The sequence below is a fragment of the Bubalus kerabau genome, chromosome 11 (assembly GCF_029407905.1).
Source record: "Bubalus kerabau isolate K-KA32 ecotype Philippines breed swamp buffalo chromosome 11, PCC_UOA_SB_1v2, whole genome shotgun sequence".
Taxonomy (NCBI): Eukaryota; Metazoa; Chordata; class Mammalia; order Artiodactyla; family Bovidae; genus Bubalus; species Bubalus kerabau.
The window spans coordinates 34,129,332-34,155,499 of NC_073634.1; the positions used below are offsets into that span (position 1 = coordinate 34,129,332).

A 26,168-nucleotide genomic window follows, 5' to 3' on the forward strand; every position below is an offset into this window, starting at 1 on the left:
AAGGCCAATAAATACAGCTGACTTAGGAAATTTTGGTTCATAACTGATGCTTTGATGAAATAGTGTGGACCAGTTTTTGCTAATGGACACAACCTATTGCAGCGTTTCCTCTTTGGCATGGAAAAGGCTGGCTTGGATTGTCATTTCTTGGATCAGACATCCATCTACTCCTAGGACATCTTTTTCTTCCCCCGCTGCTAAGTGCTCAAGACTGAGTAGAAACTATGAGAAGTGCTGAGTACCTGAATATGAAGTTTATGTACTTGGCAGAAATACAAGGGTTACTTGTTTCTTCTGACTTGGACAATCTATTACTATCCTGTACTTATATGACTGTAAAAATCTCAAGATGTAATTTCTCTTTAGTAAATGAGAGACAGCATTGCAGAAAGCAAAGCATTATATGGAAAAATGCACTGCATGTGGCATCTGAGAAGCCCACCTCCATCACTTCATAGATGTTGATCCCTAACCAGTCACCAAACTTCTCTGACTTCCATTTTCTCACCCATGCAATGGGCTCAAATTCTTGCCCCAGCTGACTCTGAAAGGTGGGTGTGTGAGATTAAATGAGCTGATAGGTATGAGGTAGGAAGCATGTGACTCCTACAGCAAGATTAGCACCCTCCTGTATCATTTATTCCCTGGACTACTTTCTTTGCATTCATAGATATTACAGAATAATAGATTACTGTGTGGGCACCGGAGTCAGAAAGCCTGGTTTCCAGTCCTGGCCCTACCACTCCTTTAGAGTGTGACATTGAGCAAGTCACATAACCCCATTTGACTTCAGTCTCTTCACTATAAAACTTGGACGACGAGGTTATGATAATTAAGTACGATAATGCATGTAAAGTGGCTTATCTCAGTTTCTGCCAAAATAATCACTCAGCAAATGACAGCCAATGGTTGCTGTTCCCCTTGAGAACTCCTTGAGAGCAGAGACTTGGTATCTTCATCTTATTGCTCAGAACACCTAGCAGTGGTTGGCACATAAGCCTCATCAAATCATTCCTCATCTAATTAATATATTTTGTGACTCAAGAAGCATTGGTGGAATTCTTGACTGATGGGTGGATAATGCTTCTCTGAGTTTACCTGGTCTCTCTCTGAGTTGCTCACAAATAGAACAGAGCAAACGCAGCAGCACATACAGCAGTCAGAGGCGGCGGCCCTGGCTTGAGGAAGTATATTAGCTCTACAAGCCTCATCCTCACAGGTGCTCAGGGGGTGATGGAAGCCAAAATCATTTACTCAGTGAACCCTGATCAATCACTTGATGGATTAGCTGGTGTCATCCATCTGGCTGCACTTATCTTGAGGACTTGACTGAAATCTATAAATCTCTTCTTCTTAAAACACTCCAACCAGTAATTTTTGATTTGGCCTCGTTTTCTTGAAGTTAGTTTAGAACTTACCCTTTTTTGCAAGACTTTTTTGTGGGGGATGGGGTTATGGGTCTTGGTGCTGCTGTAAGCAACGATCCTTTCTCTCCCAAAGTGATCATCTGCTTTACTCAAAGAAAAGTCACATCTTAAGTGTCTTGCCTGATTGGAGTGAGAAGTTATATGAAGAAACGCAGGGAAGGATATATAAGGGAAAGTATAAGGGGGTATGAGGTTTCCTGGTGGCTCAGTGGTAAAGAATCCACCTGCAATGAAGGAGGCGCAGGAGCTGCAGGTTCAATTCCTGGGTTGAGAAGTTCCCCTGAAGGAGGGCATGGCAACCCACTCCAGTATTCTTGTCTGGAGAATCCCACAGACAGAGAAACCTGGAAGGTTGCAGTCCATAGGGTCACAAAGAGTCAGACATGACTGGAAGTGACTTAGCACAGAAGGGGGTACATTGTAAACAAAGACGTGAAGACTGGAACCCCAATTTTTAACATTCAGTAAAGGAAAAGCAAAGCCGAACAAACACCAGTCTGAGTTCTCCACGTGGTCTGTCAGACAGTAAGGGGGCCCATCCTTGGGAGATAAACCCTTGAAGGCATTGATATCTCTGATTACAGGAAACACTGTTTCCTCAAGTTTCTGTCCAGGTACACATGGGCTTTGCAGTCCAAACAAGTAATTCTAAATATGATTTTCAGGTATTAAAGCAAACCTCCTCAAGCACACGTGCCATATTGACTAAAATCCCACCGTTAGCAATTCAGTCCTTCGGAGCTGGCATTACCTACTTCATGTCTTTTTAAAAAGGCACGTTGTCTTGGAGGATCTCATTCAGCAGCTCCTTAGAATTTCAGTGCCATTACATTATTCCGATGTTATCATCACTGGGAAAGAATAACAAAGAACAGGATTTAAAAGGAAATTTTGAGAGCCTGATTTGGGGAAGAGGTTCTGAAAGGCTGGCAAGGGATCCATGAGGCAGAGATAACAAATTCACAAACTTGGCCTGACATTATGTTTCCAGTGTGCCCAGTCCTGGGCTACGTGCTTTGGAGAGGAATATGAAAAAAGAGAAAGGCAAAATCTGTAACCCGTTTGTAGTTGAGCTGAGGTGCCACGGATGGGAAGCAGAGCACATGTGCTCTCTTAATAATCCATACCTTGCATTTGTATGCACTTTTAACTTTTCAAAGCACGCTCATATCCAAGTGCAAATTACATGTTTATAAAACATTTGGCATCGACAATTGCTATCTCTATGCCTAGGCTCTCTCAGAATCTCAGACCCATTGGGGTGGTTAACTTCCACTTTATTCATTTAGGCTCTTCTGGCATGTATCCTTCACCCTTCCACTTTTCCTCTGCCTGTTTAACCCCTGGAATGGTCTGAATTATAAAAACCCATGTCTGATCATTCCGTTTCTGTGTAAGCTAGCCAGAGTGGATCTGAGTAGCACAGAGGAAGTTTATGAAGTATAAGATTCAGGTAAGATTTTGTTGTTGTTGTTGGGGGATGGGCAGGCAAGTAGGTCCATATCCTATTTGAGTGTTTTACTGTTTAAAGCATTTTATTAAGTCATAAACAGCCCAGATGGATGTGGTTGTGATGGGCATGGGCTAAATGAGGAAATAAAAATAAATAGTTTGTGCATCGATTGGAGCTTGTATTTAGATTGCATCTTTTTAAGTTTAATATCACTCTATTAAAAAAAGAAAACCTAGCAAGAGTCTGTAGGGCAGAGCCAGGAGGCTATTTTTAACTCGAGTATTATGCTGCCTTAATTGTATCTTCTCTGAGTAGGCACAAACATTGAGTTACTGGCAGAGAGAACAAAAAGGCCAGTTCATTTTCTGGTGTATCTGTGAGCCCTAACAAACACAATATGTCCACAGGTCTTTCCCACAGCTTGTCTTGTCAAGAAAGGTCAGAAGGGCAAGCAGGGCTGAAGCAGAAGTCTTAAAAGATAGAGAAGATGATGTTGCCTGGCTGTTGATTAGAAAATGGAAGAAGATTGGTATGTGATGCCAAGCCAAAAAAGCCTGGCTTGAGTAACCTTGTCAAGTTTTGCCACCTGTAAGTTTTAGCTGCTGAATTAAAGGCACTGAGCAGAGGTCAGCAGGACCTTGGATGCCTTAGAGCATCCAGTAGCCAAGAGACTGGGGGATTCTAGAGACTGAACATGTGAATGAGGGTGTGTCTGTGCTTTCCCAAGCTAGCAAGCATCTCCAGCATGCTTCTTTAGTACCAAAGCTTGCTACTTCACAGTGGGTGCCGTGGATTGGTTGTGTCTCTCTCCCCACCACCCCAAATTCATATATTTAGGCCCCAATCCCCTAAACATATGGGTGGGTTGAATTTGGAGATGAGGACTTTGGGAAATGATTGGATAAGGTCATAGGAGTGGACCTCTCGTGATGGGATTGGTATCCACAGCAGGGGAAAAAGAGACCAGAGCTCTCTCTCAACCATGTGGTGATATAGAGCAAAAGCAGGGGTAGGTTCACACCAGAACCTGACCAGTCTGGTATCTAATCTTGGACTCACAGAACTGTGAGATTTAAATATTTGTTGTTTAAGTCACCTAGTGCAGTATTGTATTCAATATTACAGAAGCCTGAACCAGTTAAGACAACAGGGCTCTCATCTATGAATATGTTCTTTCAGTATTCCCTTCTTTGGAATCCCTTCCAGCAAAGGAAACCCTACACTACCTTCATGGATAAAGCAAAAAGGACTGAGATGTGGATGGTTATAATGAATATAAAGGGCATCCATAAAATGACTAGATCTCAGGAACTCTTGTTTCCTTTATCAGACTCCTGATACACAGAAAGACATCAAAGTGAAAATAAATTAGCAAAAAGACAAAGCCAAACTTATAAATACAAAGGTAATAAATTATTCTCTTTCTGATCTGGGCAGCTATTAGATACTGTAGAGTCTATTTTGAGGCCTCACCTAGAAACAGTTGACAATAAGGAGACTTAATGGAAACACTAAAATCATACCAACCCCGAAAGTGACAAGAAAACAGCTTCTTGTGTTCTTGGTTGAAGCAGTAAATACAACAAAAATACTTATTTTCAGAATATTTATGGAGAACAGGAAATGAGATAAGGACTTTCACCTCTTAGACACTAACTCATGTTTGACCCAGGTCAATAATGACAACTTAATTGGCCCAGCTCTTAGATTTCCCAACTGCTGACTAAGTTAATTTGTGACTTAACAGGCGGCTGGGTTTGCAGAATGGTGAACTAAAGCCAATCTCAGCAGGATCTTTACCCAGAAATGAGTTGGCATGTGGAAACTTGAAGGTGAAGAAAATGCTCCAAGAAGAGGTTTCTTCTCCTCTATAACTGTCCCAGTAGAAAGTGACTCTAGGTTCTGGTTTATGGAAATTTCAAGTGCTTAGGCACTCTTGTGTCTCTCTTGCAGTAGAAATCCTCTCTTCTACTTATAAAGAACATCACAGGGAGCTTTTACAGCCTTAATCCTCCCCTTGGTCACTTGTTACTTTAGTAAGGTAGCATGATTCTGGGAAAAGGTAGACACCAACAAAAAGCAAGCCTTGTGCAGCAGAAAGGGCCAGATTACCTTGGGTTCAAATTCTAGCTTTACCACAAAAGAACTCTGAGGCTGGTTGATTGCTTACCTTTTCTGAATGTCAGTTTCCCTGTTTGTAAAGTGCAGATTCACTGAGTTGTGTTGTTTGAAACACCTGGCCCCAAATAGGTGCTGAGAAATTGTTGGCTTTAGAAAATCAACTTTATTGAAGTGTAACTTAAATAATTCTATGTGCTCATTTCAGCTGTTTGAGGAGTTTTTGCAAATTCATGTATTTTGTAACAGCCACCTTAGTCAAGATATAGAACATGTTCACCAGCCTAAAAGTTTCTTTGGTGCCCCTTCCCAGACAATCCCCACCATCACCCTTTACCCCAGCAAGTACTGATGTGCTTGCTTCCTGTCACCATAGATTGGGTATATTATTTCTTCAAGGTTTTTTTTTATAAATAAAGTTATTTGATGTATGGTGTATTCTCTTGTGTTTGCTTCTTTGCCTTAGTATAATGCCTGAGACCCAGCCATGTCACTGCGTTAGTAGTTTATTCCTTTTTATTTATTATTCATACTGTGTTGTGTGAATAGAACACAATTTGTTTATCCAGTAACTTGATGATGAATATTTGAATTGTTTTTAGTTTTGGGCTATTATGAATAAATCTGTTTTGAATATTCTTGACCAAGGCTTTGTGAGGACATATGTTTTCACTTCTTTTGGATAAATAGTTTATAAGAAGCTGTCAAACTGTTTCCCAAAGGGGTTGTACTATTGTGCAGTATTACGAGATACGTTGGATCATTTCATTCATTCCACGGCTTCACCCGTGCCTGCTCTATCAGTCTTTAATTCTAGCCATTCTAGTGAGTATACAGTGGTATTTAAGGTTTTACATTGCATATCTGTAATGACCATTGATGTTGAACATCATTATTGTTCATTTCTGTTGTTCATCTTTGGCCCATTTTTAATTAGATTGTTCATCTACTCATTTTTTCCCTTTTAAGAGTTCTTTATATCTTCTTTTTACAAGTCCTTTTTCAGAGCGTGTTTTGGAAATATTTTAGTCCCTGCCTGTGGCTTGGCTTTTCATTTTCCTGATAGCTGTACTTTTGAAGAGCAGAGATTTTATTTTGATGAAGTCAAAAGTTTTGAAGTTTTAGCTTTTACATTTAAGTCTATGATCTGTTTAGAGATAAATTTTGTATATGACATGAGGTAAGGGTTGAGTTGTATTTTTTTTTTCCTATATGAATACCGAGTTGCTTCACCACCATTTGTGGAAAAAAAACTATTATTTTCCTTATTGTAATCAACTCTTTCAAGATATAGAGGATGAGGGATCATTTCCCAACTCATTCTGTAGCATCACTAAAACAAAGCCAAAAAAAGCAATCACAAGAAAATAAATATACAGACTAACATCTCTACAAATATAGACACACAAATTCTTAACAAAATATTAGTAAATCAAAACCTGTGAACATAAATGGATTTTGACAAATCTAAGTCAGATAGTTTTATTTAGTTGCTCAAAATAACCCATGTAATTTCCATCACACTCACTGTGATACTCAAACTTGTCCTCATGGCCTACAAGTTTCTCCATGACCTTATCCCAGGTTCTTCTCTGATCTTATCTCCTGCCATGTCGCCTTTGTTGATGCTCCATAAGCCACACCACATAGACACACTATACATTTGTGATGAATACTCTTTCTACAAATTGGATTCAGACTTAAATATCATCCATCTCAGTGGGTTTCAACTGTGGATGTATATTAAAATCATCAAGGGAGTTTTAAAAAATGATCAGTGCTTGGCCCTACCCTAGAAAAATAGCATGAAAAGTCCCTGTAAGTGACAGTTAAGTTTCTAGATTACTTTAAAATTTCCCCAGGGGTTTGTAAAGTGCAGTACAACCTGAACCTCATGACCACTCCCCCCCACCCCTGCCCCCCGGGGATTCAGATTCCCTGTTTCTATTCAGAGGTCCAGCTACTCCAACACTGGCCACCAGTTTCTTACCAGGAGCTTGTAGAATCATCAGTCTTTCCTTCTTGCTTTATTTCAGTAAGTGGGACTCAAGGCTGCTTTGCTCATTAACTCTCAGAATCACAGATCAGAGTAAGAGGAGGCCTAAGTTATCTAACAAGGAAGTGCTTAGGGAGGCAAAGCAGATTGGAACCCAAATTTTCTAGCCCCGGTGCCATTAGTATTTTAGTTACCAGGCTTTTCCCCTTTCTGTTTATCTGTGCTGAGTGAGGCTGAGGAATATAGAATTGGGAGGATCTTCAGCTTTTTTAGTATGCTTGTAACAGTTTTCATTCAATAAATCTCTCCCTCTAAAAGCCCCTCTGTTAACTTTTCTTCCCCCAGTGATCTGGGAGTGGAGGCTGGAGTGTCAGACTAGTGTTCTCATTTTTATATGCAAATAAATCACTTGATTATATTTTTTGTCCTTATGTTATGATGAATATTTCAAACGAATTTTATATGGTTCATATTTATGGTTTGGGAGCTGTTTCACATTTTGGCTCATTGCCGTCTCATCTGCATATACCATATCTCAGCTGATGTTGATTGGTCTCATTTACATATTCATCATGCTCCTATTTTCAAAGATATTTTGTTATACACTGGCTTTTCTTCCCCCTCCAGTGTTATAATACCACATAGATGTGTTTTTAAATAGCACTCATTTCCATACACAAATTTTCTGGTTACCATAAATCACCACATTGTCACCTCCTCCCCCCACCCCCATTTAGTGTGATCTTCACACTTTATACCAAGCTGACATATGGTTCCAAAGTAATTAAAAACAATGTAAACAGTTTACAGTGCACTTTGCAAAGCCACTTCACACTGCAGAGAGTTTAATGATTTCCTTTTCCCCCAGCCAGTCCCAAAGCAGTGAAGAGTCAGGAGGTTTGAGATAGTGATGCTGATGAAAAAAGCTAAGGTGTGACAGTGATCAGTTCACTTCTAACAGAGAAGCTCCTGCTCCACTTCTGCGAAAAGACTCGGTTCCCTCTTGACTTCTTATAGAAGAAGCAGAAGGGGTGGGTTAAACTGGATTAATGAACAAATGGATTAGCACAGATTGGGGCAGAGTTACTGGATTCTTTCAGTGATTCTAGGAGGTGGAAGGGGGACAAATCAAACTCAGCAAATCCACAACCACCAAGGCTACAGAGCCTTCTCTCTTTACGACGAGAAGAAGAGTAGTTTTCTTTTTTGACATTCATCGTTTGCTCAACTACCAGGATCTAGACTTCACTTATTTATTTATTTTTTTTCCGACAATAGACTCAGTTTTGTTTGTGAATCTCCCTCCTCACTTTCAAATCCCCGTGGCTGGGGTAGATATTTTCAGCTCTAGGAATGGAGCCCATTACTCAAGTCACAGCCAATTTGAACATCACATTTTCTTAGCTGCTGTGGTTGGTCCAGGGATGGTTGTGTGATTTAAACAAGTCAGACTTAAATCTTAAGACTTTTGTGGGATTGAGCAGGAAAAAGGGCAGTGCTTTCACCCTGAGTAGAACCTGAGACAGTGTCTGAAGGCAGGACTGCTACTGCTTTTTTCTCACCAAGGGTGGGGCTCAGGGCTGGAATGACCATAGTGAAGGGAGACCAGAGAGAGGGGGAGAAGCTGAGTCCTAAGGACATTGAACCTGAATAGAGCTGTTTCTAAAGTCATTCCTTCTTGCCGAATGTCAGGTTAAATGAGCCATTAAACTCCCTTCTTTTCCTTAAGCCAGTTGAGGTTTATTTTCTTTGACCTCACACAACAGAAAGAGCCCAAACAAATACAATGTTTGTATCGCTTATTTTGCACATATTATCTTGTGCCTTTGTGTCCTGGGTCATATTTTAAACTATAGCTATACAAATGCCTAGATCATAGTAGAGTCTCAGCCAGTGTTTACATGTCTATCAACTCCTATGTTTTTTATTATGATCATTCCTGTGATAAATATTCCTGTTATTTATCCTATCATTCCTGTCATTCCATTAGTATTTTTTTTTTTTTTGTATCTAGGTAGTTTCTCTCTCCAACTAATTATATTTGTTTGTCATTTTTATTCATGCATTTATCAGACATTTATTGTAGCACAGATTGGGGCAGAGAGACGCTGTGGATCCAGTAATGGGTGAAAGCAGTCCTGTCCTTGTGCTCATGGAGCTTAGGGGAATCAGAGATGAACTAAACTATGGCATAAAAAAGTGCTAGAGTGCTAAAGTGGCAGTCACCACATAGAGACTAATGATAGGAGGGTGTTTTACATTAGTAGGGAGGGTTTGTCCTGGTTGAGGAGGTCAGGGAAGGCCTTCCTAGGCAAGTGACACTGGTGTGGGAATCTGAAGCAGGAGAAGGAACTGACTAAATTAAGAGGACAGAGTAGACAGAAGTTCTTGTCAGAAGGAAGAGCACATGCCAGGCAAGGCCCATGTTGGGCAGTGTAGCATGGTCCACTGAACTGAACTGAAAAAGGGATTAGCAGAGCAAAGGAGAAAATGTGAGAGGTCTGTTCTAGTTGCTTCTCTCTCTGTCTCTTTTTAATTTAAATTTATTTATTTTTAATTGGAGGATAATTACATTATTGTGTTGGTTTCTGCCAAATCGCAACATGAGTCAGCCATAGTTATACATATGTCCCCTCCCTCTTGAACCTCCCTCCCACCTCCCACCCCTCTAGATTGTCACAGAACACTGAATTTGAGCTCCCTGTGTCATATAGCAAATTCCCACTGGTTACCTAATTTTGCATATGGTAATGTATATGCTTCCGTGCTGCTCTCTCAATTCATCCCCCCTCTCCTTCCCCCACTGTGTCCACAAGTCTCTTCTCTATGTCTGTGTCTCCATTGCTGCCCTGCAGATAGGTTCATCAGTACCATCTTTCTAGATTCCATATATATGCGTTAGTATATGATACTTGTTTTTCTTTCTCTGAGTTATTTCACTCTGTATAATAGGCTCTCGGTTCATCCGCCTCATTAGAATGGAGTCAAATGCGTTCCTTTTTAGGGATGAATAACATTCCTTTGGGTATGTGTACCACAACTTCTTTATCCATTCATCAGTCGATGGACATCTAGGTTGCTTTCATGTTAATTTCTTTTTTATGTTCAGAGCAGCAGTTAAGTATGTAGTGTGTGTGTGTATGTGTACAGGTATACACATGATTAGGTATAAATTTAGAAAATATCACTCTGGTTGTCATGTAGAAGATAGATGGGGCAGCACAAGAAGAAGCCTGGTGCAGTTTTCCAGGGAAAGACAATGGTAGCTGGAGAAGAAGATGGGTAGATAGGTCAGAAGTATAATCAGGAGATTAAAAACAACAGGACTTGGTGGTGTACTTAATACAAAGTTAAGTTACACTCTGGCTTTGCTCTTAAATAGTAATTCAGGGATGTGGAAGAAACCTGTAAATTCTGAATACAATCTGATAAATATGCTGTTGCTACCACAAGCACAAGATTATGGTTTGGAAGCACTGATAGAGTTCTGGAAAGGCTCTACTCTTACAGTGGGGGAGGGGAGTAAACATTTGATCCAGCTCCTGGAGGACAAGCAGGATTCTACCAAGTGGAATTTTAGGTAGAAGGACAGCATCTATACAAGAGCAGTGAAAATATATTTGTTCACTTGTTCATTTATACATTTACCTGTACCTATTTTTTGGTCTCTCTATGTGCCAGGCATTATCCAATGAACCAGCCGTCACATTCTAAATAAGCAATATGATATCTGGGAATGGCAGTGCTTGGGAAATGGCAAATCTTCCTGCCTGAAAGTGTGGGCTACACTGTGAGCTTTGATTTCTGTGTCGGAGGCTTATGGTTCTTAGAAGTTCTTCTGCAAGGGACTTTGAGCAAGACAGGTCTGGAAGCAGACTGGTAGAAGGCTGGACCTGGGACAGAGTAGCCTTATGCAGTAGGCTGTGCAAGTGACTTTGAACCTCATAGCTGCAGGAGTAAGATGAGATAATAGGGCTCCAGAGGTATTTGTGAGGGGTGGTCAACAGGACTGGAAGAGCACCTGCATAGCAGGGAGAGAGAAGGCATGTGAGTCACAGGATTTTCTTGCTTGGGAATCTGAGCAGATGGTGATGTTATACCAATATGGGCAATATGAGAAGATCAGAAATTTAAGGATAGAGATAAAGAGTTTGTCTGAATATGAGGCACTTGCGGTTCACTTAGGGGTAGATCTTGAGGAATCTCTCCATTTCAAAGCAAAAAGTATGGCCTCAGAGGAGAGGTGAGTTTAGGCAGATGCAGATTTAGGAGCCCCGGTAGTAAGACATTATTTAATAAATAATGATTTGAAGGTATGAGTATAAAGAAAGAAACTGGCCAAAAAATGGGGCCCCAGAATACCTGAACTTTTGAGGGGCAGCTGATGAATAAGAAAGGAGACAGAACTGGTTATGGCGTAGTTTGGGGTGTTCAGCAGGCGGGCAGAAGGGTGAGGTGTCACTGAAGCAAAAGGGGAAAGAGTAATGAGAAGGATGGCATGAATGGTCAGTGTAATCAGAAGCTACCTGTCAGTTAGGTGCTAAGAGGACAAAGTAGAAGTCATCAGTTCTGGCAGTTTGGCTGTTATTGGGACCTTTGATAGAATAATGTAACAGTGTTAGAGAATTTGTGGTCAAAGAGCAATTGGACAGGAGTGAGGAGAGACTGAACAGAAAGGCTGAACAGAATGCAGGCTGCTTTTTCAGAGGAGTGGTAGTGATGAGGAAAAGATAGGAAGGGGGAAGAGAAAGAAGGCAGGATTTATCCAGAAAGCTTTCCCCTCTTCTTTTTAATAAGCGTATGTGAAACTAGGCTACACATGCAGAATGAATGAAAGGGCTTTTGTGATTTGTGGAGAGGGAGATATTGAAAAGGAAGCCAGTAGTTATTAAGTTCAGGAAACTGGTTAAAAACTGGAAGAATAAAATAAATGAAGAAGAGAGATCTGGAAAGATCTGATTTGAACTCATCAGGGACCAAGATGAGAAGGTGAGACAAAGGATGAAGGTGAGCATAGGCCTGCTGCTGCTGCTGCTGCTGCTAAGTCGCTTCAGACGTTTGTTAGAGTTTGGTTCAGTGTTGGCTCCTCTACTCAGGAATGCTTTATTAGAACATGAAAAGTACCGCAAAAATAAGATTTATTTATTTATTTTGGCATCTGTGTCAGTACAGGCTGGTTCATAAAAGCACGTGGTAGAAATGGACATGCTGTGACTGAGGAAGCTGAGTTTCAAAACCAACTGCTCTGTCTCTGGGATTATTGCTATGTCAGCTTGGATCAACCTTCTGTCATCAGAGGACGTTCTCATGGGAGGCTGAGCTCCCAATGAGGGCTCAGTCACATTTTCTGGATTTAATTATATTAAAAGTGAATATTTTGTACCTGGTATTGCTGTCTTTAGAATGATTTCTATGCAATTTTGCAGACTGGTTGAAGGGCCAAGACCTACCCAATCATCATCAAATCTCTGTTAATTCCAGGCAGGGTAATGGCTGATCCATCCAGGAATACACGTTGAGCCAAAAACTCTCCTACACTATTCCTTTCCTGTTTTCCTTGGTGAACTTTGCTCAGATGAGTGCCCCATCTTGCAATTCCTGTGCGTGCTAAATGTCTTCAAGAAGGTAAACCCTGAAGACCACAAGTCTTAAACTGGGCTCCCGTCCAACAGGGAGACGCTTGCATATAGATCACATAAGCCATCCCACACTATAGAAACGCCTCCCTTGATATACAGATGAGGAAACCACAGCTCTCAGAGATAAACTGATTTAATCAAGGTGACACAGTTAAGTTTATATTAAAACTGACACTCAAACATAGGATTCTGACCAACCTCTTCTAAGCAAGTGACTTAACCACTGAAATACGTTGCTACTCTCTCTGCTTTGTGTTTCTTTCATTAATGGATTTCTTTCTCACTTCCTCAGACCTGGGCAAGTGTTCTTTCTAAAAGGCAGGTGATACAGTTATGTAAAGTTTAAAAATAAAATAAAATTTAAAAAAATAAAAAATAAAAAAATAAAAGGCAGGTGAAAGAATCAAGATAAAAATTTACTGGCTTAAAGAAGGAAAAACATATATAACTGAGGGAGGGGTATTGCTTATTCTTATAATGAAAAAAATGTTCCCTTCTGTGTAATCCATCTAATCTATTGGTGTACTTACTGGCACTTAAGTTCTGGATTCTGGCTGCTGCTAAGTCATTTCAGTCGTGTCCGACTCTGTGTGACCCCATAGATGGCAGCCCACCAGGCTCCCCCATCCCTGGGATTCTCCAGGCAAGAACACTGGAGTGGGTTGCCATTTCCTTCTCCAATGCATGAAAGTGAAAAGTGAAAGTGAAGTCACTCAGTCGTGTCTGATTCCCAGAGACCCCATGGACTGCAGCCTACCAGGCTCCTCCGTCCATGGGACTTTCCAGGCAAGAGTACTGGAGTGGGGTGCCATTGCCTTCTCCATTCTGGCTGCTACTATGGTGAAAAATACTTTTTCCATTTCTTAAAGCCTGGGGGATGGGATCAAATACCTTCAAATCAGAGTGGGTTACCGTAAGCATGAAAGAATTTGCTGCTTTTTCTTTTGTTGTTACTTTGTACCCCAGTTTGATAAAAGCTTATTTGAGGAGACCCATACATTAAGCTAGTCCAATAAAACTCAAATGTTGAAGATCTTAAAAAAAAAACCCACAAATATTTACATTAACAAAGTCTTCTCTTTTCAAAGGAAATCGTCTTCAGTGCTCTAAACTTTCCCAATACTTCTGAATGTTTATCTGTCATTTACCACTTGTCAGCATGGCTTAGGGACAAGAAGTCCACAAAATCTCTAAAGCCCAAATGGTAGTCCCTGCTGTTAATTAAAAGTTAATCAGTAATAATAGAGAGTTTCTTTAAAAATAATGAATGTCAGCAGAGAAAATAGGCTTTGGTTTATAAAAATTCCACTCACAGGTACTTTGGGAACAAAAGAAAGAAAGTGAAGGTGTTAGTAGCCCAGTCTGACTCTTTGCAACCCCATGGACTGTAGCCTGCCAAGCTCCTCTGTCCATGGGATTCTCCAGGTAAGAATCCACTAAAGTGGATGCCATTCTCTTCTTCAGGGGATCTTTTCTGACCCAGGGATCAAACCCATGTCTCCTGCATTGCAGGCAGATTTTTTACCATCTGAGCCACCAGGGAAGCCAAATTTTGCACCAAAAAAGTGAGAATTTTTTGGATTGAACTTACGCCTATTTCAGTGGCCACATGCTGAAAGATTCCACAAGTATAGGAAATATGGAAAGGAAACGCAATTGGACAAGGTGCAAAACCTTTGCTTGGTGTGTCATTCTAGTTCCTAAGCATAAAGAATCATGCTAGATGTGATCTGAGGTTGCTGCCTATAGCCATTCAAAGCACCCCCACACTCCTCGGGTACATACATTTTCTCCAGGTCTCCAAATCCTGAAAAGGCTCCTTTTGGGATGACTCGAAGCTTGGTGAGAACAAACCTCCTGGAAAGAGAGTGGACATAAAATATCACAACCTATCCATTCATTGACTAGTCATCGAGTGCCTAAGGTATAAGAGCAGATAACAAACAGCTAACGCATATTATGTGCTTGCCATTTGGTAGTGGTTATAATTGCTTCCTCATGATCTCTTTTCACCCATATCACAAAGCAGTGATATGGGCACTATTGTTATCCCTCTTTTGCATAAGAGGAGACTGAGGTTTAGGGAGGGTTAAAAAACTTACCCAGGGTCAGATGGCTAATATGTGGCAGAGTTAGGATATGAGCCTTCTATTCATCACTACTCCATGTTGCCTCCACTTAGCCCTATGTGAGTCTCCTTCTTTTTCTCTATTCCAACTTCAATACCTCCTCCCTGTTGTCCTCAGCTGACTTTTCTTCAGAAAAAAATGAAACCAGCAGAAGAGAATGTCCTCATGCTCTCACATGGCTCCCAGTTAACCTCTCACTGGCACTTAGGCTTATTATACACCCTGGCCCACTTCCTGTTACTATGGGTGAGCTGTCCAGGGTCCTGACTAAAACACAGCTCCTCTGATCCACATCATATCTTTCTTCTTGCCTTGTGAAGGTAGCCACTTCAGCAGTTTCCCCCTTCTTTCATACATTTCATTCACCTACTTTTTCTTCTTTATTGGATCCTGCCCATCAGTATACTAACATGCCTTAATTTCTCCCATCTTAGAAAAATCTTAACCTCATCCATCTTCAGCTTTTGCCATTTCCTTCTGCTGGAAAAATTTGTCTCATGCTTGCCTCAATATTCTTTCCAATGGCTTCTCATCTTAGGAGAAAAAAAAAAAATAGATAGTATATAATGGCCTTCAGGATCCTACAGGATCTTCCCACTCTCCTTTCCCATAGATCCTCTAACTTCAATTTTGACACCTCACACCACGATTATTTCATTCTCTTCACAGTAATCTCTTACTATTCTTTGTACAGGCCAGGTTCCTTCTTTCCTAATATTTCTGCATTTGCAGTTCTCTCTTCCTGGAGAATTCTTCTCTCATATTTTTCTGGCTTGCTCCCTCAGCCAGCTGCTTGCCCAAATGTCACTTTCTCAGTAAAGCTTTCCCTAAGTACCCTATTTAAAATGACAGCCTCCCTAACTTAGACCATTGGCCTTAGCTTTCTTCATAGTACTTCTGATATGTTTAATCTTCTATTTATTTATCTACTTATATATTAATATACTTACTTATCTTTTACCCCAAACTAGAATGCAGGCTCTGTGAAGGCAGGGATTTTTGTCTGATTTGCCTACTGCTGTATACCAAATGCCTGGAACAGTGAATGGTGTATGACACATATTCAGAAAAATGTTTCTTGAATGGCTATTGAAGTCTGAGAGTTCTAGGTTTGAGGGTAGAATTACAAGTGACTCTTTGGGAATCTATAACAGGAATACTGTTTCTGCTCCCTCTCTTTCCTTGCTTTGCAATTGGTTAATAGGGATTTGGTTTTCCCCCTACTATAATCCTTCCTTCTGAAAGGCAGTCTGTTAGTGGGAATTCAGTGTGGACTTGAATAGTTTCACAAACCTCCTTTACATTAGTCTCCTATTTTTTTAAATTGATATTAGTGAAATTCCTATTTCAGAAAGTTATTGTTCAGGCAAGCAGTTCTTTTCTTCCACTTTGTTTGTTTGTTTCCCTTTCGTTGCCATGTCCTCACCAGTTCCAGGGTGAGGAATCATGAGAGAGAATTCTGTGTACTGATCTTGCTCTGGAGGATTTTATATACATGGGAAGGCAAAAAATAGAAGCTTTGGAATCACAAGAAAACAGATGTGGGATACAGTTGATGTAACAACTATAAATGTTATACAAGAATTAAAATGTAAAACTCCCATAGTACATAAATAAATATATATGAGGGAGGTTGGAAGGAGTGTGTGAGCTTGAGCCTGGGTCTCAAAACTATCAGATCATATTATGCTAAAAGCATAGTCTCTATGAAAGTATTTGATCTAATTTAGGGTTGAGTGTAATGGTTCTGGAACAATGTAACTTATTGAATGCTCATCTAAAAAGAAGCAAGGTCAGTTCATATTCTCTTAATGTACTCACTTAATCTTAGTTAAAATAGACAAATTCCTTTTGTTCCTATTTATTACAAGACAGAAAAATTATGAAAACAAACTGGTAAAAGCAAAGAATAAAATTGCCTTAAAGTATTTATTCTAAAACTTCAAGGGAGTTGAAATACTAAGGTAAATACTAGTTAGTAAGACATGCAAAGAGTGGAATCTTGTATAATTGACTTTACTTGATAATGAGTCAACTAGATAGTTCTTTTTGATTCAACTTTAGTATCAAGCACATATTCTAAAATTTTCAGTGTCTAATTCCTGTATTAAGTGGTTCAAACTAATTAATAAAATTAAATCTTATTGAAGATTTAAAGTCTTCCATCTCCTGAAAGGCTATAAATTAGATCCACTAAAGATCACCCAGAAGTCTTATGTAAAACATAGCCAATATTGTTTCAGTTGCATAGCTGAGCTTATAAAAAAGTATAAGAAATGTCTAGGGACCTAGAGTAAAATAACTGAATACCAGATGGAAACTGGAGTCATGAATACAAAGAGAATTTTAAGAAGGTAAATTGAAGTCAGTGTATTCTGGGGGTGTCAGGGGAAGGAGGGGATAAAGGAAAGGAGTTGGGAGAGGGGTATCTGGACTTGGTAGACAAAGCATTTGTGTTTTGATCCCATGAGATGAAATATGGAAGTTGGAATGCAAAGATTTATTTATGTGTGTCATTGTCCATCTACCTGCCTATCTATCTACCTATCTATCATATGTGCTTTATAGAAAGAAAGTGGAGAACATCAATTTTCAATGAAATAACATCTGGAGCATTTCCATAATTTATGAAAGACATAAATGCTCAGATTCAGAAACCTCAACAAGTCTCAGGAAGGGAAACAGATAAATCCATTGTCAGATACCTGTGAATTAAAACTGTAGAGCCAAAAAAGAATTTTTTAAAAATGCAAACAGAAGAAAAAATGTCATTATTTTCAAAGGAAAAAAAAATACAATTAGAAAGCTTGGTAAAAATATCTTCAAAATTATTAGAGAAAATAACTGCCAGTTTAGAGTCCCATTCCCAGAAGTAGTCATTCAAATGTGGGGGTAAAATAAAAAGACTTTTAGAAAAGTTTAATTCACCCTTAACAAAGTTTTAGCAAAAAAATTCCCTTAGAAAATAATTTAATCCAGTAGGAAGGCTCAAAAACAAGAAGGAATAGTGAACAAAGAAATTAGTAGTCCTTATTGACTGCTAAGTCGCTTCAGTTGTGTCCGACTCTGTGTGACCCCATAGACGGCAGCCCACCAGGCTCCCCCATCCCCGGGATTCTCCAGACAAAAACACTGGAGTGGGTTGCCATTTCCTTCTCCAATGCATGAAAGTGAAAAGTGAAAGTGAAGTCGCTCAGTCGTGCCCGGCTCTTAGTGACCCCATGGACTGCAGCCCACCAGGCTCCTCTGTCCATGGGATTTTCCAGGCAAGAGTACTGGAGTGGGGTGCCATTGCCTTCTCCACTTTATTGACTAGGTAGGTTTAAATGGTTGGAAAGCTCACCTATTTAATAAGGAACACTAAAAAAAATACTGACCAAGTCCATTTATGATAAACATTTTGACACACAAGAAAAAGGAAGAATATTCTTAATCTGATAAGGAGTAAAATCTATCTACCACTACAATAAATACATCATACCCAGTGATGAAATGTATTCCTTTTACAATTAGAAATGAGACAAGGATGCCTGCTGTTGCATCTTCCACTCAGTATTGCACTAGGCACCCTAGCCTATACAGTAATATAAAAGATTATTGATGAAAAACTGTCATTGTCTATAGATAACATAATTGTCTATAAAGCAAACTCTAACCTAAGAGATCAGTAGTAGAACTAATAAGAAAGTCTAGTTGAGTAGCAGACTGTATAATTAACACACTTAATTTTCATTCTTATATTATTTTAAAGTATATCGCTATCAATGGCCATAAAACTTATGTTTAAGGGAAATCACACTGTTGTAAAAATATCAGTTTTAATCCACATTAACACAGAAATGCAAGACCCATATAAGACATAATAGTTTTTGTTGTTTCTTTTGATACATGTGAATGGAAATTGACTAGCTGGTTAATATTCATATGGAAGAGCAGTTTGAAGAATAGCCAAAACAATTTTGAAGAAGTAAAACAAGATTGGGAGAATTGGCATAATAGGTGATATGATTTTTATAAAACTATAGTGATTAAAATGCTGTGGTATTGACAGAGATTAAATAGTAGACCAGTCAAAAAGAAAACAAATATAGAATAGACAATTAAACAAAAGAAAATGACATGTGAGAGAGTAGCATTAAAAATCTATGGAGGAAGATGTGGATTAATCAATAAATGTGTAAACTATTGATTATCCTTGTGGATAAAAATAAAATCTTTATCATCATATTAATATCTCAATTCCAGGTTTATTAAAAATCTAAATGGGAAAAATCAATACTTAAAAACTTTTAAATGAAGTGTAACAATCAACCTACCTGACTTCAGGCTCTACTACAAAGCCACAGTTATCAAGACAGTATGGTACTGGCACAAAGACAGAAATATAGATCAATGGAACAAAATAGAAAGCCCAGAGATAAATCCACGCACATATGGACACCTTATCTTTGACAAAGGAGGCAAGAATATACAATGGATTAAAGACAATCTCTTTAACAAGTGGTGCTGGGAAATCTGGTCAACCACTTGTAAAAGAATGAAACTAGAACACTTTCTAACACCATACACAAAAATAAACTCAAAATGGATTAAAGATCTCAACGTAAGACCAGAAACTATAAAACTCCTAGAGGAGAACATAGGCAAAACACTCTCCGACATACATCACAGCAGGATCCTCTATGACCCACCTCCCAGAATATTGGAAATAAAAGCAAAAATAAACAAATGGGACCTAATTAACCTTAAAAGCTTCTGCACATCAAAGGAAACTATTAGCAAGGTGAAAAGACAGCCTTCAGAATGGGAGAAGATAATAGCAAATGAAGCAACTGACAAACAACTAATCTCGAGAATATACAAGCAACTCCTACAGCTCAACTCCAGAAAAATAAATGACCCAATCAAAAAATGGGCCAAAGAACTAAATAGACATTTCTCCAAAGAAGACATACAGATGGCTAACAAACACATGAAAAGATGCTCAACATCACTCCTTATCAGAGAAATGCAAATCAAAACCACTATGAGGTACCATTTCACACCAGTCAGAATGGCTGCGATCCAAAAGTCTACAAGTAATAAATGCTGGAGAGGGTGTGGAGAAAAGGGAACCCTCTTCCACTGTTGGTGGGAATGCAAACTAATACAGCCACTATGGAGAACAGTGTGGAGACTCCTTAAAAAACTGGAAATAGAACTGCCTTATGATCCAGCAATCCCACTGCTGAGCATACACACTGAGGAAACCAGAAGGGAAAGAGACACGTGCACCCCGATGTTCATCGCAGCACTGTTTATAATAGCCAGGACATGGAAGCAACCTAGATGTCCATCAGCAGATGAATGGATAAGAAAGCTATGGTACATATACACAATGGAGTATTACTCAGCCATTAATAAGAATACATTTGAATCAGTTCTAATGAGGTGGATGAAACTGGAGCCTATTATACAGAGTGAAGTAAGCCAGAAAGAAAAACACCAATACAGTATACTAACGCATATATATGGAATTTAGAAAGATGGTAACAATAACCCTGTGTACGAGACAGCAAAAGAGACACTGATGTATAGAACAGTCTTATGGACTCTGTGAGAGAGGGAGAGGGTGGGAAGATTTGGGAGAATGGCATTGAAACATGTAAAATATCATGTATGAAACGAGTTGCCAGTCCAGGTTTGATGCACGATACTGGTGCTTGGGGCTGGTGCACTGGGACGACCCAGAGGGATGGAATGGGGAGGGAGGAGGGAGGAGGGTTCAGGATGGGGAACACATGTATACCTGTGGTGGATTCATTTGGATATTTGGCAAAACTAATACAATTATGTAAAGTTTAAAAATAAAATTAAAAAAAAAAAAACTAAAAAGAAAAACTAAAAAAAAAAAAGATATGAAAATTGTACACCAAAATTGTAAAGCTAATAGATTTGACTATAGTAAACTTAAAATTTCTCAAAAACAAAGATAAAATGGGGAAACAGACTGGGAAAAGATATTTGCAACACATACAACTAACAAGGGTTAGCATCCAAAATACAAAGAACTTTACAAAATAATGAGAAAAATACAAACAACCCAATAGAAAAATTGGCAAAAGATAAGAACAGGCAATTCATATAAGAGATGCTCAACTTCACTAGTGATTGAGAAAATGCAAATTTAAACAATAATCAGATGCCTTTAAATACCATCATATTGCCAAACGCTGTAAGCACTACTTCACAGCAGCAGTGCTAGTGAGGCAGTGGAATATTAGGACATTTTCTACACTCTTGATGGAAGGATAATTTGCTACCAGTATTTTCAGTAGCCACTAGGCAAAATGTATTAAAGTCAAAGAAACAAATGCCTTTGGATCCACTTATTTCATCTCCTGGCCACATATGCACTTGGAGACAGGTAAAAGATTAACCACTGCAACATCATTTGTTAAAAAAAAAAAAAAAAAAAAACTGGAGACAAATGCTCATAAACAAGAGAATGAATATATGATAATCAATTGTGATATACCGATGCAAAGCCAAATTACAAAGCAGTGAAAAGGAACAAACTAGCTGGAGCTACATTAAAAAATCTGGATGAATTCCGAAAGCAGAATGTTGAGGAAAAAAGTGAATTATATGTGCAATATGTACAGTATGATATGATTTTCATAAAGGTTAACAACATGCAAAATAAACCCGTTTATTGTTTTGTATGAATCGTGTTTTTTTCATTCTGTATTTTTGGTGTTTTGAGAACTTGTGGTTTGTTGATTCTGGAGGACTGCTGCTCCCAGGGCTAATTCCTAGAGACAGCAAACTACTGGCCTCAGAGTGTGTGTTTCTTATGCAAACGAACTAATCCACCCCCTTGCCCCAACCACCCCCAACACACACCACTTCCTTTTAGGGGCCATTACACTCTAAGCCTCTGTTTCTCTACCCTAATCATCCTAGGGAAGCTCCTACACTGCAGAGTCCCCTGAAGTTGTTTAAACTAGCCAATCCTAAACCTATTTACCCTGTTTTTTTCCCCTTGGGAGCCACGATAGCTCTTGCCTATTTTCCCCCAGCTCCATTTGTCACATGACAAACCCTGGTGCTTCCTCACAGGCCCCCTTTCTCTTGGGAATTGTGAATATAACGGCTTCACCATACTCGAATAATAATAAGACCCATGGCTTCCCTGGTGGTTCAGACGATAAAGAATCTGCCTGCAATGCAGGAGACCCAGGTTCAATCCCTGGGTTGGGAAGATCCCCTAGAGGAGGCAATGGCAACTCACTCCAGTATTCTTGCCTGGAGAATTCCATGGACAGAGGAGCCTGATGGCCCATGGGGTCTCTAAGAGACACGACTGAACGGCTAATATTGTCACCATATTTGAATAATAATAAGGTCCATATTTCAAAATATGTTTAGAGATGCATACAGATTTATCAAAAGGAAACTTCTGAGAATGACAACACCAAAATCGGCACCATGTTTACCTCTGTGACAAGGAAAAGGCGTGAAACACAACTCTAAAGTATTTTGTGTTTTTCAAAAAGATCTGAACCATTTTGACCAAATGTTAAGATTTGGGAAAGCTGAGTGGTACTTTATGAGTGTTTATGAAATCATTTTTTATGCTTCATACTTGAAATATTTCATAATTAGTTTTTCAAGATTAAAATTCTCACCAGGCCATATCCCCAGCATCATTTATTTACACCTGTTTTTAAACAGAGAGAGCTATTTAAAAATATCATCATACCCTTCATGTCAGATGGCAACTTTCACACTCTGTAAGGGGGCATAAAGTTGCCTGAACAATTTCTGTAAAGATATACAATTCATCAATATGACTCCAAAAAGAAAATTTTCTTCACTGTATTGCAAGTTATTTCATGTCTCTTCCATGATAAATGGGATGGGTGGGGTTTATTTTCATTTTTTACTTTTCTGAAATGGGGAAGCTTTAGGATTCCCTTGAACTGTCTCTGTTAGAAACAATTTCTTGGGTGGTCGATTCACCCTTGGCCAAATTTAATTCCTCTTTGTGGATTAAAGGAGAATAGTTTAAAAGAGCTCATAAAAAGCTTTCTGGCAGTTTGGAAAACAGCCAATATTCTTTTTGAGGAAACTGCCTTTTTATGATAGCCCAAGGTGTAAATGACACTGCTCTCTGTGTTCTTTGAATTTCACATGAGTTTAAAAAATTAAAGTGAGAACAGCTTGGCACAGGGTATACAAAAAGAAATTGATCATCATCCTAACCTCGAAATGCCAAGAGTTGTTGTGTTTCACAGTCTTTAGGTCAGACTGCTACCCTAATTAACTTTCTGGGAATGTGTTTAGGAAAACTATCCAAGGGGATGGATTGAATTAAATGAGGAAATAATCTGGGGGAAAAAAAAAAAAAAAAAGAGTATAGCTAACTTGATTTGGCTCTTTACCATGACCCAGGAGATGACTATCTCACTGGCAAAATCATTTGGGCATCTAATTGGGTGTATTTTTCACTTTACCACATGAGTCATGAAACCAGTGGGCAGTGAATAGCAGGAAGGAAGAGGTGGGAAGGTAGGAAGAGCTGGCTTCCTTATATAACTGGACTTTAAAAAAAAAAAAATTCTCCACATCCTGGCATGTCTTAACTGCCTAGATGTGGGGTGCTATGTCATGTGTAATGTGAGATGTTCTGTAAAATACAGAGAAATTGGTTCAGCTGGCTTTAGCCCTTTACCCACCTTCAGGCTGTGTGTGAAAATGCCAACTATTCATTGGGATTGCAAAGGCTGTCATGGAGGTTTCTTGGGATAGAGGTGTCAGTGTTCTTTGTACTTTTCTTTCCTGGTGTGCAGGAGACGCTTGTTCTTCACCTTTAGCCAAATGTGGGAGGTATTAGGAGAACTAATTAAGGAGTTTGTCTCTCATTTCCTGCACATCTGGGTGATATAGAGCCTGGCTTATGACTAAAGTCTGGCCTCTAAAGGTGAGAAATGGCCAGCTGCTTTGGGAGAGAGGTGTGACAAAGGTGTGGGTTTCCCAGAAGCTAGGCCTGTACCCAGCCAAAAGGAACTGGCCTCTTATCCTGAAAAGAATGGACTTGCCTGAAGAGTGACCAGACCCCAAAAGAAAACCTGTCTGGAGTGGACTTCCAGAAGCCAGTAGGAGGAAGGAACTGCTCCCGCAGAACTACTCTGAGCAGTGGAATAGGGAGGCTTTAAATAGGATGAAAGAGGGGACCTTGAAGAACAGTTGACACTGGACTTTCATGACATTTATGAGAGTACCACAGCTATGGCACCTGCCCTGAATTTCATCTGGGATGGGGAAGACAAGTCAGTGGAGCAGGTTTGCCTGGCAGTGGCAGTAAAGAAGAGAGGTCCTTCTTGTTGTACCCTACTGAATCCATTCTGATCAGTATGTTATGATTTCTGTGTCTTCCCCAAATCTTTCTCTGTAGACCTTTATCCATGAGAGAAATGTATTCTGAGCTTAAATGGGAGAAGGAATATAAAACATTCTTGTTCCTGTTTTCTCCCCTGTTATTTAGTTCTCACTGCACAAGCTGACAGTGAGCAATTTAGGGCAGAGAGGATAATTTGGCTTTTCCTTTTGGTGTAGTTTGAGATAGAAGAAAAATTTGCAAATCAGAGCCCCAGCCACGGCGATTATCTGCATATTAGCCAAAAGGCTGGCTAAAGGAGGCAAAGTCCGCTTGCCCAGATGTTCAGTTCCCATTGACCTTCTATTCAGTTTAACTTCCAGATAATCCATCTCAAGGTCCATCTAATTAAAGCTATGATTTTTCCAGTAGTCATGTATGGATGTGAGAGTTGGACTATAAAGAAAGCTGAGCACCAAAGAATTGATGCTTTTGAACCATGGTGTTGGAGAAGACTCTTGAGAGTCCCTTGGACTGCAAGGAGATCCAACCAGCCAAAACTAAAGGAAATCAGTTCTGAATATTCATTGGAAGGACTGATGCTGAAGGTGAAATTCCAATACTTTGGCTACTGGATGTGAAGAGACTCATTAGAAAAGACCCTGATGCTGGGAAAGACTGAAGGCAGGAGGAGAGGGGATGACAGAGGATGAAATGGTTGGATGGCATCACCGACTTGATGGACATGAGCTTGAGCAATCTCCGGGCATTGGTGATGGACAGGGAAGCCCGGCGTGCTGTAGGCCATGGAGTCACAAAGAGTCAGACTTGACTGAGTGACTAAACTGAACTCAATCTGTCTCATGTAGACACTGCCATGTGCCATTGTGTCAACTCACAATACCAGGATGTTTTCTTTGGGAGAGAAAGTATAGTTGTAGGATAGATACTCACGGGGTGGGTGCCACTCCAAACCCAACTCCAGTGACACCTCACTGTCCACCAGGTCTCAGATATTTCCCATGATCAACCTCTGAGAGTGGTGATTCTTCACTTTTATCATCTTCCAGTGAACAGGAATTTCTAATAGCTGTTTTGAATCTGCTTTCCTTTTATTTCCATTTATGTCCCCTTATCTCAGCATCTGTGCTGGACTGATAAAGAGGATGAGGCTTTCCTGCTAACTGTATATCATTGCTGACTTTATCTCCTCCCTTGTATAACCTTTACATCAAGGTTGCAGAGACTTCTTTTCCTGACTCACCCCCCACCCAACCCCTTGTTTGCACCAAGTGGCTTTGAAATCACACTCTACACCACATTTTATCACCTGTTCACTTTCATTTTTTCAGCTGTTCACTTTTATCATCTTTTACCTGAATCTAATGCTTGATTGATAACTCATTTATATTAGAGCTCAGGATGAAGAAGCAACATGATGAAAAGAAAAGATCACTAAGGATAAAAGTTAGAAATCTGGGTTCTATTCTGGCTGTGCTACAAAGTATGCAAATAACTGAGAAAAGTCAAGTCCAATCAATAAAGTGAGGGAGTTGGGCCCAATGATCTCTAAAGCCCTAGAAGATAGATTTCACACTGTGGTTATATAGTGGAATCCTCTTCAAATGCTCTCCTATTTCAGTCATATTCTGTGTAAAGCAAAAGGAATCACTTTACGTTAAGCGTTCATCACAGGATAAAGCCCATTGTAGGGGATTACTGAATGATAGCTAGCCCTCCTTTTTATCAGGTCAAGGTTAAAATCACTTGAACCTGCCCTTTCCTTCCCATCCCTCTGGCACCACTCAGCCCAGAGTCTCATCCACTCATGTCTGCAGCCTTGACTGTGACCTTCTAACAGAATTTCCTCCTCTGGTCTCCACTGTCCAATCTATCTCATCTAAGACCAGTGTGTTCCTCTGAACACTGCTCTGAATACTCTCCTACTGAAAAACAAGACAAAACAAAAGAAAAAAAAAAGTCAACAAAGATTAAAGGCACTCAAAGCCCCTTCAATTGCTCACTAGCCCCTCTAGGAATCTTAA

The 26,168-nt window shown here is 39.6% G+C and overlaps 1 protein-coding gene across 2 annotated transcripts in view; it reads right to left on the reverse strand.

Annotated features, from left to right (window-relative positions):
* Window positions 1-26,168, reverse strand: part of FSHR (follicle stimulating hormone receptor) — a 185,699-nt gene that overhangs the window by 98,134 nt on the left and 61,397 nt on the right. For both annotated transcript variants that reach the window (XM_055540049.1, XM_055540048.1), the window contains exon 2: window positions 14,419-14,490. In XM_055540049.1, coding sequence (XP_055396024.1) covers window positions 14,419-14,490 — 72 coding nt within the window. The remainder of the gene's footprint in view (window positions 1-14,418; window positions 14,491-26,168) is intronic.